Source organism: Pimephales promelas, chromosome 22, assembly GCF_988280905.1.
Source record: "Pimephales promelas chromosome 22, fPimPro1.hap1.1, whole genome shotgun sequence".
In the NCBI taxonomy this organism is placed as follows: Eukaryota; Metazoa; Chordata; class Actinopteri; order Cypriniformes; family Leuciscidae; genus Pimephales; species Pimephales promelas.
In genome coordinates, this window is record NC_142790.1 from 25,879,480 (window position 1) to 25,894,657 (window position 15,178).

General features: G+C 36.8%; 1 protein-coding gene across 6 annotated transcripts in view; it reads left to right on the plus strand.

Annotated features, from left to right (window-relative positions):
• dnah5l (dynein, axonemal, heavy chain 5 like) overlaps positions 1-15,178 on the plus strand; it is a 63,459-nt gene that overhangs the window by 45,488 nt on the left and 2,793 nt on the right. For all 6 annotated transcript variants that reach the window (XM_089125891.1, XM_089125890.1, XM_089125893.1 and 3 more), the window contains 21 exons: positions 922-1,586; positions 2,246-2,526; positions 3,430-3,645; positions 4,595-4,762; positions 5,657-5,761; positions 5,884-5,997; positions 7,278-7,454; positions 7,599-7,793; positions 8,618-8,773; positions 8,850-9,032; positions 9,376-9,546; positions 9,662-10,040; positions 10,206-10,477; positions 11,635-11,799; positions 12,017-12,284; positions 12,494-12,615; positions 12,991-13,146; positions 13,238-13,429; positions 13,606-13,794; positions 14,639-14,771; positions 14,910-15,118. In XM_089125891.1, coding sequence (XP_088982017.1) covers positions 922-1,586; positions 2,246-2,526; positions 3,430-3,645; positions 4,595-4,762; positions 5,657-5,761; positions 5,884-5,997; positions 7,278-7,454; positions 7,599-7,793; positions 8,618-8,773; positions 8,850-9,032; positions 9,376-9,546; positions 9,662-10,040; positions 10,206-10,477; positions 11,635-11,799; positions 12,017-12,284; positions 12,494-12,615; positions 12,991-13,146; positions 13,238-13,429; positions 13,606-13,794; positions 14,639-14,771; positions 14,910-15,118 — 4,516 coding nt within the window. The remainder of the gene's footprint in view (positions 1-921; positions 1,587-2,245; positions 2,527-3,429; positions 3,646-4,594; positions 4,763-5,656; positions 5,762-5,883; positions 5,998-7,277; positions 7,455-7,598; positions 7,794-8,617; positions 8,774-8,849; positions 9,033-9,375; positions 9,547-9,661; positions 10,041-10,205; positions 10,478-11,634; positions 11,800-12,016; positions 12,285-12,493; positions 12,616-12,990; positions 13,147-13,237; positions 13,430-13,605; positions 13,795-14,638; positions 14,772-14,909; positions 15,119-15,178) is intronic.

Here is a 15,178-nt window from a genome sequence, read left to right on the forward strand (position 1 = left end):
GCGTCGGAAGTGGACATGCACAAAGTTGACAAATCCCGCCCATGAAACCCGGAAGCGTGATAATCCCCTATTGTGCCCTGGGTCATTTTAAATCCATTGTAAACTTTTACATGTCTTTTTTAATTGTTTAGAGCAGTGGTTCTCAAACTTTTTCAGGAGGAGGCCCCCTTGTGTAGGGTGAATCCTTTTGTGGCCCCCCAAAAGAAAACTCATAACGAAAACATCCTCAAACGTACAATTTTACTTACAAATTTTAGATTGTACCAAAAACAAATGAATTTGTACAATGCTGGAACAACAGTTCTGTTTTTATGTTTTTATGTCTTTGAATATACAAAATTAGTTAAATTGTACATTTCATTAAATATAACATTTTTTTTTATAAAAAATGGTTTTGACAGTTAACAGTAATATTGTCTGAAAAGTGCAACAAAAGTATTGAATACTGAACATTTGTGATGTTCATAGTAAAAGATAAACACTGAAAAATGAATTTGCTGATTGTAAAAAAGTGCATTAAACTTCTTACATTAAGGTAGTAAATGACAGTGGCTCAAGTTTGGTTTGCAAATTTGAACAGCAATCTGTTTTTTCAGCAAGAAACAAAAAAAAAAATTCTACTCTACTTAAAGAAATACTTTTTCAAATATAGAAGACATACAATTTTATACAAGTTTTACAATATAAAAGAAATCATGCAATGCAGATTTCACATAGGACAATCCAAACTTACATACAGGTAAAATAATTTTTTTAAATAATTTCATATTCTAGAATTTCTTTGCGGCCCCCTAGCGCCATCTAGTGGCCCCCCAGGGGGCCACGGCCCCCAGTTTGAGAACCGCTGGTTTAGAGTCTACACAAAGTCAAATGTGATCATATTTCCTTTGACAAGATTTAACATAATTTCTCCCCTTACAGAACATACAATGTGAGTAATCTAATTGAGGACCTGAAAGCCCTGTACAGAATCGCAGGTTTGGAAGGGAAGGGCGTGACCTTCATCTTCACAGACAATGACATCAAGGATGAAGCTTTTCTGGAGTACATGAACAACGTTCTGGCATCTGGAGAAGTCTCAAACCTGTTTGCTCGAGATGAGGTGGATGAGATCACCCAAAGTCTTGTTCCCATCATGAAGAAGGATCTCCCACGCTGCCCACCCACCATCGACAACCTCTACAACTACTTCCTGTCCAGGGTGCGCAGTAACCTCCATGTGGCTCTTTGCTTCTCACCAGTCGGCGAGAAACTGCGTTCCCGTGCCCTAAAGTTCCCCGGCCTCATCTCAGGCTGCACTGTGGACTGGTTCCAGCGATGGCCGCGGGATGCTTTAGTAGCCGTGGCTCAGCACTTCCTCTCTAACTATTCACTGCGTTGTTCAGACGAGGTGAAGAAGAACGTGGTGGAAACGATGGGAATGTTCCAAGACATGGTGGCCGAGATCTGCACCGAGTACTTCCAGCGCTTCAGGCGTCAGACCTATGTGACGCCCAAATCCTACTTGGCATTTATTAAGGGATACCAGATGATTTACTCAGAAAACATTGAACATGTGGGGGTGCTTGCAGAGCGAATGAACACAGGTTTGCAATTACATTTGTTTTTGATTCCAAATTTTTGATTTGTTGCTGTTCCTTACATTTGGATTAAACAATAATGAAAATGCTCTCAGCCTGGAATTTAGCATTACCATGGTCAGTATTTAGTCTACAGAGGTAAATGTAAGATCATTAAAAAAAAGACCCATAGGATAAAAAATGTATTCATACAAAAAGTCAAATTTATGTGCAACAAAGGGTCATTGAAAGAAGGTGAAAGAAACATTCAGAAAAAAAATTAAAACCCTGATTATGTGATTTTTATTTTTATTTTCTTGCAATAAACATTTAATGAAACTGAAAAATGTCAAATTAAAGGAGATATTAAAGGAAGCGTTTCAACATCTAAGTGGAAAACATTTTTGGATGTTAAAGTGTGTGTATATACAGTGTATATATATATATATATATATTTTAATCATGTTTTCAATTATTTTGGTGATAATTGGTCTAATAATGTCTCTAAATAATGTGAATGAATGTTAAAAAAACAAAAGCATTTTACTATTTTTTTCCTCATTGAAGGCTGAATCACAAGGTCATAATCTGTCTGAAAATGAACCTAATTATGGAAAGGTCTACTATGTAGCAGCAAAGCTTTTGTTCATCTGTTCATACTATAAACTGTTTAATCTCATCTGCAGGTCTCGAGCGCCTCATGGAGGCTGAGCAGTCTGTTAATGAGCTTCGTGGGGAGCTGAAAGAGAAGGAGAAGGTGTTGGAGGTGGCTAAACTAAAAGCAGGTGAAGTTCTGCGGGAGGTCACTGCCAAGGCACAAGCTGCCGAAAAGGTGAAGGCTCAGGTACAGAAGGTGAAAGATAAGGCCCAGGCGATTGTGGATGAGATAGAGCAGGAAAAAAAGGTGGCAGAGACCAAACTTGAGGCGGCCAAACCAGCATTAGAGGCAGCTGAGGGTGCACTAAAGGTAGATGTCCGGAGCACGCCAAAAACAAGATTGAATTAACCCTTATGCTGCATTAGGGACATTTTTGGTCTTTTGCAGTTTAATTTCTTTGACCATTTTGGCTGTTTTAATGCAAATGGTATGAAATTTGGCAAAATTGTGACTTTTTGGATACATGTAAAAAATGTGATCCCATTTTGCAAAATATGTATAACACACACTGTGTAGATCAAATAGTAACACTCAGCACCATAAAGACCAAAAATGGCCCATTGAAACCCATTAAAACGTTGTTTAAATCCGAGGCTGTCAGTAATACATGAAACATGATTTTTGCTCAAACATCCTTTCATTTTGAAGCAAAAGCATTATATTTGCATTATATAGTGTATGCCACCAGATGACGTCACTACATATTTATTCCCTATGGGTGGAAATGCACCTTATTTTAGGCAATAGGCAATGTTTAATAGGTGGCCATTTTTGGTCTCTAACGCGCTAAGTGGGATTTTTTGCAAAGTGGGACTGTGATAATCCAAATCTAAAGTTTTCTCTTTGCATTTAGTTTATTGAAAATAATTGAATTTTTGTGTTTTTTCCTCTTATACAAATCGATGGTTTCGCAAACAAAACTGGTAATTAAAGGGTTAAAATCCTGAAATTGAATACATTTTTGGTAGTTATGATGAGGACTGATGCTGGTTAAAATATTTAACTTGGTAAAAGTGGAAAATAATAATAATATATAATATTTTAGGCAATGTTTAATATGTGGCCATTTTTGGTCCTTAATGCACTCAACGGTGTTAAAAATCTAATGCAGCACAAGGGTTAAATGCTTTGTGAACAGTATTTCATGTTTACACTTGAAGACCTTACATGAATTTAGTTAACTTAAAGCTTCATACCATTTGTGGCTTCTAGACCATAAAGCCTGCCGACATCGCGGCGGTTCGTAAACTGGGAAAGCCTCCACATCTGATCATGCGGATTATGGACTGTGTGCTGCTGCTGTTCCAGCGACGGGTGGATATGGTCACCCAGGACCCCGAAAGACCCTGTGTGAAACCTTCATGGAGTGAAGCTCTTAAATTAATGAACAATTCTGCATTCCTCGGCACACTGCTGAACTTTAACAAGGTCTGTCAACACTTTGTAATACTGATACACAAATCTTCATTTTAGGTCTTTATTAAAGTGATAGCTCTGGCTTTGAAATCTTGTTGGATGAGCCATGTTACTCTAAAGTAACTGATGCACACATCTGTGACCACATCACTTGATTTCGATTTTAACTACAAATGATATATAGTTTGTCATTTTGTCAATATTACTTAAGGTCTTTTCTAAGATATTATTGTTTTAAAAATGTAATGGCCACTATAAAAATATAGTGACAGTTAAGTTTTTAATAAAGATCCATTCTTACATATTATTAACTAAAAAAAGTTTAAAAACATAGAACATGTGTCTTTTGCTGTCTTTTTGATTTTTTATAAAGTAAACATAAGAGGAGGAGGGTTAATATTATATTCAGGATGGACATGATTTAAAAAAAAAAAAAAAACACTAATTGTGAAATCTTCCACAACAATTTTACCCATGTAACACTAGTAGTAAATCACTCCATCTATATGAAACTCCCATCAATGTTTTGTGTTCTGCCATTTGAACTCTTCATAGCTGTTCAAGTGGAAACCCCCATATACATATATTCACTGCATATGATTAAAATAGACTTTCTGCCGTTCATTCTATCACTGATGGAGGGCCCTTTGGGATGTGGGTCTTTGGTTGCTGGATCATGCATCTGTTCAGGCTATGTAAACAGGAATATAGTGTCCCAGTAATGATCCAAGTTTAGAGCAGCCTGAGGCCAATAGAAGTCAAATAGTTAGCATAGTCACAGTGGAATCAACACTAGGACAGAAATAAAGCAAAGATTAAACATATGACTTTCTTTCTGACCTTATTTGACCCTTCCCTTTGGGTCAAAGTGGTTACTAATGAAATTCTGAGTTAGACTGTATATGTTTTTTACAGTGCAACAGCATCACATTTTCTTTGACATTTTTGTTATTCTTTAAAGGACACTATTACAGAAGAGATGGTCGAACTGCTTGCACCATATCTGGCAATGGAAGACTATAACCTAGAAACTGCTAAGAGGACCTGTGGTAGTGTAGCAGGGCTCTGTTCCTGGACTCAAGCAATGGTGGAGTTCTTTGGCATCAATAAGGAAGTTCTGCCACTAAAGGTGACAAAATATTCCACAGTCTCATTCATCACTGGGTATAAAGAATTCGAGGGCTTGGAGCCAGAAGGGCGTAAGTGGCTTTTAACAAACTTTACAGGAGAGACAAAACAAAATTTTGACCACGCTACAATCACCTGTATTATTAACCTTAAACCACAAACATTGCAACCATACGCATACTTACATGAAATGAGTATTTAAGTGAAAAATGTATGGCATATTAACACAATGAACATGTTCTAAAACATTTTCAAAAAAACAAAAAGTCAAAAAAGTCAAATACGCCTTTTTGTTGCTTTATTCAATACAGTTTGATCTCAGATAGGTATTTTGGCACCATTAGATAGAGCTCATCGAGACCTTTATTTTGATATAAAGAACTCATATTTGCCCAAAATGCCACTTACGCCCCTTTGGCTCCAAGCCCTCAAATTACACCACTGTTACGCCACAGTTTAGGGGCAGTAGATTTTTTTTATGTTACAATGAATTAAATGTTGTAACTAAGTCTCTTATGTTAACCAAGTCTGCATTTATTTGATTAAAAATTCAGTAAAAACAGTAATATTGTAAAATATTATTGCAATTTAAAATAAAAAATAACTCTATTTAAATATATTTTTAAATGTATATATTTATTCCTGGTGCAAAGCTGAATTTTTTTAGCATCATTACTAATAACTATGTGTTCAGTGTCACATGGTCCTTCAGAAATCATTCGAATATGCAAATTTCTCATTGTTATGAGATTTGAAAACAGTTGTGCTACTTACTTATCTCATTCTAAACCTTGTTTTTCTTAAAAAGAAGGTTTTAATCAGAATATCTGACATATGTTTCTAGCTTTTAGAACCGAATTAATGTATTAATTTCCTATATATGTGTGGATCGCAGGCCAACTTAAAGCTTCAAGAGGCTCGTTTGGCTGTGGCATCGAATGAACTAGCAAATGCTCAGGAACAACTGGACTCGAAGCAGAGAGAGCTGGACGAGGCTCAGGTGTGATATATATATATATATATATATATATATATATATATATTTTTTTTTTTTTTTTTAAGGCTGGGAGTTGAATTTCCAGAGGTTTAAAATCTCGGATGTTTCTGCATATTTTTACACAGGCAATGTATGACACCGCCATGAAGGAGAAGCAAGACCTGCTGGATGATGCTGAGGCATGCAAGAAGAAAATGTCCAATGCCGTGGCTCTTATAGATGGTCTTGGTGGAGAAAAGGTTTGAAAATTCCTTGCAGGATTTAGATCGTTATAGAGTAGATTAAAGGTCCCCTGACATGAAATTTTCATTTTCTGAGGTTTTTTAACATTAATATGAGTTCCCCTAGACTGTATTTTGTCCCCTCGTGTCTAGATTTTTCAATCGGTGTAATTTTCAATCGGTGAGAGCCACACTCAGGCTTTAAAATTAACCCTGGCGTGTATAAAATCGGGTATGCGACTATATGAAGTGGTGTCAGTCACCAGTTGGCCGGTAACATTTTTATGAATTCTAACAATACGGTGTTCATGAGAACGTGAACATGAACGATGCTTGGGTCACTTGAAGGTCAAGTCCTGCACCGTCACGAAAGTTTAAACGTTGCAAATTTAAATATTTAACTGCGAGAAAGACACGAAAGAGAACTCACTTCATTATGTGGAAAGTTTTCTGTGCACAAATGTTCGAAGCATGTGCCCAGAGACAGCGCTTGAATATTGAATTAAGCTCTCTTTCATGTCTGCTTGCTCTTGAACTGACAAATTCAAAGAAAATTATGTAAAAAATGCTCGCCTCAGTGAGTGTCCTAGTAAACATTGTCAGTTATGGCTCTAGTGAAAATTTGTGTACAAAAAATGCAAATCTACAGAATTGATATGTTGAATTGGTATGCGCATATTAAAGTGACCGCAGCCTAATAAACCTGCTGCCATCTGTTTTTAATGTTAATCAAACAAAAGAAAAAGAGACGCTAATTCACGCTATTGTCTGCATAACATTTGTACCTTTAATTAGGATTAATCTCATTTTAATTCATACAGTGAAGACTATGCAGTGATTATTTTACGTTTGATTACTTGAATACATTTCTGTACCTAAAAACCTGTCTGACAAATCTACCTGAAAAGCACTGTTTATTTCTTTTGTACTTTTGTTCTATTGTATTTAATTGTGCTATTGCTCGTAATTTGATAATTTATTCTTATTTTATTTCTGACTGTTAATTTGTCTTTAAGCATGTTTTAAATTTATATAGTTAGGCTTGTAATTTTAGCTGTGGTATCAAAATTGAAATAGAGAATTGTGAATTTTCACTTTTTGGTCATGACACCAAAAAAAAAAAAAAAAGTATAGCCATTACATTTTCTTGAGGCAACGGCCACAGGAAGGTGTGGCAAAAAGTTAGTTTTAGGCCCTGGCAACACTACAGATGTTTGATTGCGAGCCATGAAATGACACTCTTTAAAAACATCCAAACCGTAGAACTGTGTATGTGAACGTTCTTATGTTTGTCTTAGGTTCGCTGGACAGAGAGCAGTGCTCAGTTCGAGAAGCAAATCAAAGATTTGGTGGGGGATGTGTTACTAGCCACTGGATTTCTGTCCTACTCTGGGCCTTTCAACCAGGAGTATCGCACCCTTCTCATGCAACAGTGGAAGAAGGAGATGAATATCCGCCACATCCCTTACAGTGAGGTATGTAGTCTTTTGTGTGTTGAGTTCAACAACAACAAATCTATTATTCTTTCAAGCTTTTTTGTTTGAGATATATACAGTATATATATATATATATATATATATTACAGTTTATTAATCTTCTAAAATTGTTTTCCTGCACAGAACCTGAATTTGATCAATATGCTGGTGGATAATGCAACTATAGGAGAATGGAATCTGCAGGGTCTCCCCAATGATGACCTGTCCATTCAAAACGGCATCATCGTAACAAAGGCTTCTCGTTATCCTCTGCTCATTGACCCACAGGGCCAAGGCAAGATCTGGATCAAGAACCGTGAAAACAATAATGACCTACAGGTACTGATTTGATACCAGTTTTAATCTCAATTCTGTAATATATACTTTTGTTGCATTATCATCAGTGTTGGGTGTAACTAATTACTAAGTAATTAGTTACTGTAATTTAATTACTTTTCCCTTGAAAATGTAAAGTAAGGGAATACTCTTCATTTATCTGTAATTTAATTACAGTTACTTCTGATGTAATTGAGGTAGCCTAAATACCGTGTATAGATCAATCCGATCTCACAGCGTTTCGTATGCATTTTATGAGGTGTCTAAATTGTACGACCGCACTCGTACAAATTCGTATGAATTATTGTAAAATATGTATGAAAAAAGTGTGAAATGTCATGAGATCAGACATAAAACAATAGTGGGTTTAACATCAAAATGTATTGTCTGATGCTAAAAAGTATGTTTTTATAATGTAACCTTCTCCACCTTGGTCTGTTTAGGGATAATTCATGCAATTTTATAGTATTTATTTGAAAGAATTAAAACAGATTCATGTCTATCCTTCTATTATTCAGCTGGTTGAGATTGATGTGGGGTTTTGAAAGTAATTAGTAATTAAAAGTAATTAAATACTTTTTAGAGAGAGTAATTAGTACAGTAATCTAATTACACTGTTGAAGAGGTAATTAGTAACTAGTAATTAATTACTTTTTTAGAGTAACTTACCCAACACTGATTATCATATTATCTTTACTATAATTATTATGTAATTATGTAAATCAATGTAATTAAATCATTAAATGTAGCTACTTTGAACAAAAGTGTTGGATTTGGAGCCAAAGAGACATCTGCTTTTCTTTTTCTTTTTCTTTATTTGCCACCAGGTCACATCTCTAAACCACAAATATTTCCGAACTCATCTGGAAGACTGCCTGTCCCAGGGTAAACCTTTGCTCTTAGAGGATGTTGGGGAAGAGCTTGATCCAGTGCTGGATAACATTCTGGAGAAAAACTTCATTAAGTCTGGGAAAACTTCTAAAGTAAGTCTTCAGATAATCCGCCTCAAACTTCTCAAGGATTTAGTAGACCAAGCTAACAACTTTTCTCTTGTGTTAGGTTAAAGTCGGGGACAAAGAAGTGGATGTAATGAAGACATTTACTTTGTACATTACAACGAAACTAGCCAACCCCGCATACAGTCCAGAGATCAACGCTAAAACAGCAGTGGTGGATTTTACTGTCACTATGAAGGGTTTGGAAGACCAATTACTCGGCAGAGTCATTCTCATAGAGAAAAAGGCAAGAAGAGAGCGTGCTATTTTAGTATCATTAATATACCCTTATAGTTTTTATTAATATGTTTTTATTTTTATATTTTCCACTTTCATTAGAATTTTTTGTTGTGTTTTTATCTCTTTTTATATCCATATATTTTTTATTTCGGTTTAGTCTTAATAATTTTAGTACATTTTTTCTTCATTTAACGCTTTTTTTTTTTCAATTAACGAAAATGTTTTAGTAGTTTTATTTAACAATAATAACCCTTTTCTGAGACTCTGAGGTTTTACATTTTGTATTCTGTGCAAAATATAATATAGCTTTCAGATCACACGTCAGTTTAATCATTAACTTTCCAATCAAGGAAATGGAGGCTGAACGTGTAAAGCTCTTGGAGGAAGTGACATCAAACAAGAGGAAGATGCAGGAGTTGGAGAGCAATCTTCTGTACAAGTTAACCAGCATTCAGGGCTCCCTAGTAGAGGATGAGTCTCTTATCGAGGTGCTCAAAGTCACCAAGATTATAGCACAAGAGGTACTTTCTTCATTTATAGTCACGTGACTCATAAAACTGCCAATGATGCTTACTCAACCTCGTTGTTTTCCTCTGAAATTTAATTGAGTTTTGATAGCTGAAATCTTCTGCCTAGGTGAGTCAAAAGCTAGCAGTTGCTGCAGAGACAGAAATTAACATCAACCTCACTCGTGAGGAGTACCGTCCAGTGGCCACCAGGGGGAGTATCCTCTATTTCCTGATTGTGGAGATGAGCCTGGTCAACATGATGTACCAAACCTCACTTCGTCAGTTCTTGGGCATCTTTGACATGTCGATGGACAAGTCGCCAAAGTCCCCGGTTACAGCTAAAAGACTAGACAACATCATGGAGTACCTCACTTTCGAAGTGTTTCGCTACACCGCTCGAGGACTCTATGAAGATCACAAATTTATTTTTACCCTGCTTCTGACTTTAAAAATTGATCTACAAGCTAAAAACGTTTCCCACAACGATTTTCAGACCTTCATCAAAGGTTTGAACCATATTGTTTTGAAAATAACATGTTGTCCACAATACTCAATATGTTTATAGTAGACCTTTGTCTTGAAATCTCCCACAATTCAATGTTATACAGCACTTTGGAATCCCTTATTTGAGGCCAAGTAATTCATGTTCTTCAATCATTACCCTCTTTCAGGCGGAGCATCTCTAGACCTAAACTCTGTTGAGCCCAAGCCAAGGCGCTGGATCCTGGACACAACGTGGCTAAACCTGGTACAACTGTCCACCCTGCCCCAATTCACTGCTCTCCTAACCCAGGTGGCCCGCAATGACCGTGCCTGGAAGAGCTGGTTTGATGAAGCCACTCCAGAGGAGACTCCTCTTCCTGATGGTTATGATAGCCAACTGGATGCATTCCACAAACTGCTGCTTATACGAAGCTGGTGTCCTGACCGTACCATTGCACAGGTGCAGGAAAACCGATTTTCTGGCATAAAATACTTTCTTCTGTCTTAGTTTAATATGCAGAGCGGAGTTATTTTGGTATCATTACTATAATATCTTAGTATTTATTCATGTTTTTTGGAATATTAGTGTTTTATTTTATATTTCCCATTCATTTTAGTTAAAGTTTTAGTCATTTTTATTCGTTTTTGTTGTTAAGTACATCCATTCACACCAACATGTAACAAAAATGTTACATGTTGCACTTTATATTTGTATTATTACTTTTGTTTTGCATAAAGAGACACTGACAATTGTAGATTCAACCACTTTGCTCCTAAAATGAGCTAAGGGTTGTACACATGCTGTAGATTTCCCAGTATACCTGTTCACCCTCCGTCACTCACTGGGTTATATTTGAGATACTATTTTAACAACAGCACTCGCATGTTGTTCTGTAGTGTAATAATAATTTGACAAAGATTTCCCTTTACATGTTTACAAGATTAAGAAATTGAATCTTCACCTTTCTATCACCTTTGAATATTATGTGATTTAGCCACCAAATTAAAAATGTATATGATCTTAATTTATATATATATATATATATATATATATATATATGAAGAGTTCAGATGCAAAAGCCTCTAAATGCCATTTGAAATTTTCTTCTTTAATGATGATTTTTATCAAACTTGTATATTTAAGTTCAGTAATTTCACTTAAATAACAATTAATAGGTAATTATCATTACCATTTAAGTGAAATTACTGAACTTAAATATACAAATTTGATCAAAATAATCATTAAAGAAGAAAATTTCAAATGGCATTTAGAGGCTTTTGCATCTGAACTCTTCATTTAGTATTACAGCTGCTTAGCAAATTCAAAGCAGTGACATGAAATCACTGACTTGTGACCATGTGTGGATGTGTGATGTGTGTTATAACACTATATATATATATATATATATATATATATATAAAATTATTTAGGGAGATTATGTTAGGGTGTCTAAATTATAATTTCCATAAACTTCTGTTTGAGGTAGTTGACAATTGAAAAGATACTTTCAAATATTTAAAATGACAAAATGTATTTAAAATGGCCATTTTTGTCATATTTTGTTGAATTTGAATATAAGCTAATTTTATCATTTGGTCCTTGTTGTACGGTGCTAGGCACGCAAATACATCGCCGAATCAATGGGGGTGAAGTATGCAGAAGGAGTGATTCTGGATATGGAGTCCATGTGTTCAGAAGCTGACAAGAGGGTACCTTTAATCTGCTTCCTGTCTATGGGTTCTGATCCCACAGAGAACATAGAGAGACTTGCCAAGTTGAAGGTATGAATAATTATTATCAATTATTATTACATGCTTTTCTATAATACTTGATTCTTATTGGTCAGTTGAGGTCATTTGAAGCCAAATATTTGACTGTTGGCCCAGTCACAGACTGTTACCACCTTCGCATCACCCCACATTATAACTATAATATAGCTTAATGTAATGCTTTGATGACTTCTGAATTCTGAACAACGGTTTTCTTGTTATTTTGCAGGGTGTTCCTTGCCGGCCTATCTCCATGGGACAGGGACAGGAAGTGCATGCAAGAAGGCTTCTGGCCCAGAGCATGTCTGATGGGGGCTGGTTACTTCTGCAGAACTGCCATCTAGGGCTGGATTTCCTGGATGAAGGTCTAGAGACAGTCACCACAGCAGAGGACATCCAAGACAGTTTCAGGCTTTGGGTGACTACAGAGGCGCACCCCAAATTCCCCATTAACTTCTTGCAGTCTGCGATTAAATTCACCAATGAGCCTCCGCAAGGTAGAGGAGGGGAAAATTCAGTTTTTGTTCATTCTATTATTACTAGAAGTTATTTTTTTACATTTTCCTTTTTTGCTAGATTTATCATTATCGTTATCAAAATAATTTTCTGAATTTTCAAAGTCAACTTCGTTAAAAACAAAGGAATAAAACGGGAAATAAAATACAGATGACAGATAATGTGGGGTTAACGATCTGTGATGATGCAGGGGTGAAGGCCGGACTCAAGCGGACATACAATAGTGTGACTCAAGAACAGCTGGACATCACCAACATGCCCCAGTGGAGACCTCTGTTCTATGCTGTGGCCTTCCTCCACACCACAGTCCAGGTCAGGACAGCTGTTGGTTAAACCATGTCGCCCTCTGCCCGCAGGTCCCGTGTCCTGACAAGTTCATTAGTTCATAGACATTTTTAATATTGCATTAGAGATAAAATACAGGCCATATGTCAGTTCTTTATTAAATATTAGTTCACAAATGACAAAAAGCATTTGTTAGTAATGGAATTAAAATAGCAACATTTGTCAGAAGCGAATGGATTGTTTTTTTATTACTCCATATGCATTCATTTTTTTCAACTTTTCATTTCATTCAATATTAGCTTTTCATAAACCTACAAACTCTCTGCAGTTGCCTTACTAACATGTATGATTTCAGTTCATAGCCATTTTGTTTTTGTCCTCACTGTCAAATTCCCACTTAAGGAGAGACGCAAATTTGGTCCGCTTGGCTGGAATATTCCCTACGAGTTCAACCAGGCTGATTTCACATCCAGTGTCCAGTTTGTGCAGAACCACCTGGATGATATGGACATCAAGAGAGGAGTGAACTGGAGCTGCCTGCGGTACATGCTGGGAGAGGTACAATATTAGCCTCCCACTGTGTGTTTGTACCTCTTGTATTTGACACATCCAAACTTTTGGCAACATATTTTTACTATCCGCTCTGTAGGTGCAGTATGGTGGGCGTGTCACGGATGATATGGACAAGCGCCTGCTCAATACGTTCGCCCGTATCTGGTTTAGCGAGACCATGTTTGGGGACAAGTTCTGCTTCTATAAGGGATATACTATACCACAGGCCAGGATGCTACAGGATTACCATACACATATTGATACTCTGCCATTGGGTGATACACCTGAGGTGATGCAGATAGATTTTTATTATTTTTCTGTGGGGTTTGATGGGACAGTTGGGTGGTCGCATATTCTATAACCTATTGTAACCTAATGTGCCTGAGCCTTGTCTTAAGCATTTCTATGGTCTTAAGTTGAGCAAATGACAAATAAACTACTTGAACTTGATTCTAATTCTAATAGGTATTTGGCCTCCACGCCAATGCTGACATCACTTATCAGACCAACATGGCTAATGAAACCCTGAGTACCATCCTCAACATCCAGCCCAAAGACAGCAGCAGCGGGGAAGGCGAGACCAGGGAGGAGTCTGTCCAGAAAATGGCCAATGAGATGTTGGAAAAACTTCCTGCTGACTATGTGCCACATGAGGTGAAGATGAAGTTATTGGGCCACCTTTTTATTAGGGTGTTCTCACACTAGGGGATCAAGCACATTTGACCTCTAAAGTGCTCCCTGTTGTTCGGGCATGGTCCGGTTGGACTCAGATGCATGTAGTGTGATCGCTAACTATATGTTGCTACTGCTAGCTATATGATAACGATTACTATATGTACTACTACACTCATCATTTCACTGTATTAATCATTACAACAACAAACATCTTCTATTACTTCTTGGATAGTACAAATTTTAATTAATTTAAGCATATTTATGTTTCTAAACGGTCTGGTTTTCACCTTATTAAGGAACAGGATTTGTAGTTTGCGTACATTGAGACAACTTTTGCTCAGATTTTTGCCCCTATTTGCAGTCTGGACGAGTCGACAATAGCAGATTTGGGGCAGTCGGAGTTGACAGATTTCTCAGAAAGTCTTGTAGTGTATGATGGGAACAGACTCCTCTTTTTTAACTTCAGACTATGATTCCATCCAGTTGTAGGATATCAATACCTGCTTGATATTATGAGTCGATTGTGTTGTGTATGACGCATTACTACTTAAACTGAAGCTGCCCGTGTTGCACACAAATACAATAACAATGCAAAAGAAATGAACAGAAAAGACTTAACAAAATTAGCCTCAATATTTTACTCATCAGTATAGATAAAACAACTAACTACTGACTAACTCCTTTAGAGTCAATACTGACCACGTCTACCCACCCAGTACCGCATCCAAATGTACTTGGCTTGATTTTTTTCTTTTTCTTTTGTAACTCAGCACAAAGTCGCTACAACATCCTGCACATTCATGATTGTTTAATCTTTTTGCAGGTGAGGAGTTGTCTACAAAAAATGGGTGCATTCCAGCCCATGACTATCTTCCTTCGTCAAGAGCTTGACAGAATGCAACGCGTCATTGGTCGTGTGCGCAGTACCCTCACCGACCTTAAACTTGCCATCGATGGTGAGCTTCAGACACTTTCACCCACAGTACAGAAAACACATTCATATTTTATTATTAAGATAAACATCAACAATATCATCAGAAAAAGACTCTTATTTTGCTTTTGTATTGTAATACAATGATTTTGTAATCCCACAGGGACTATAATAATGTCAGAGGATCTCCGCGACGCTCTGGACAGCATTTATGATGCCCGTGTTCCAAATACATGGCAAAAGATCTCTTGGGATGCTGCGTCTCTGGGTTTCTGGTTCACTGAACTCCTTGAGAGGAACCAGCAGTTTCACACCTGGACGTTTAGTGGTCGACCTCATCAGTTTTGGCTCACAGGGTTTTTCAATCCACAGGTGGGGCAAAAGATTTGAGGACCTCATCTTGTGTTTGATTTGACTCTTTCATTCCATGCA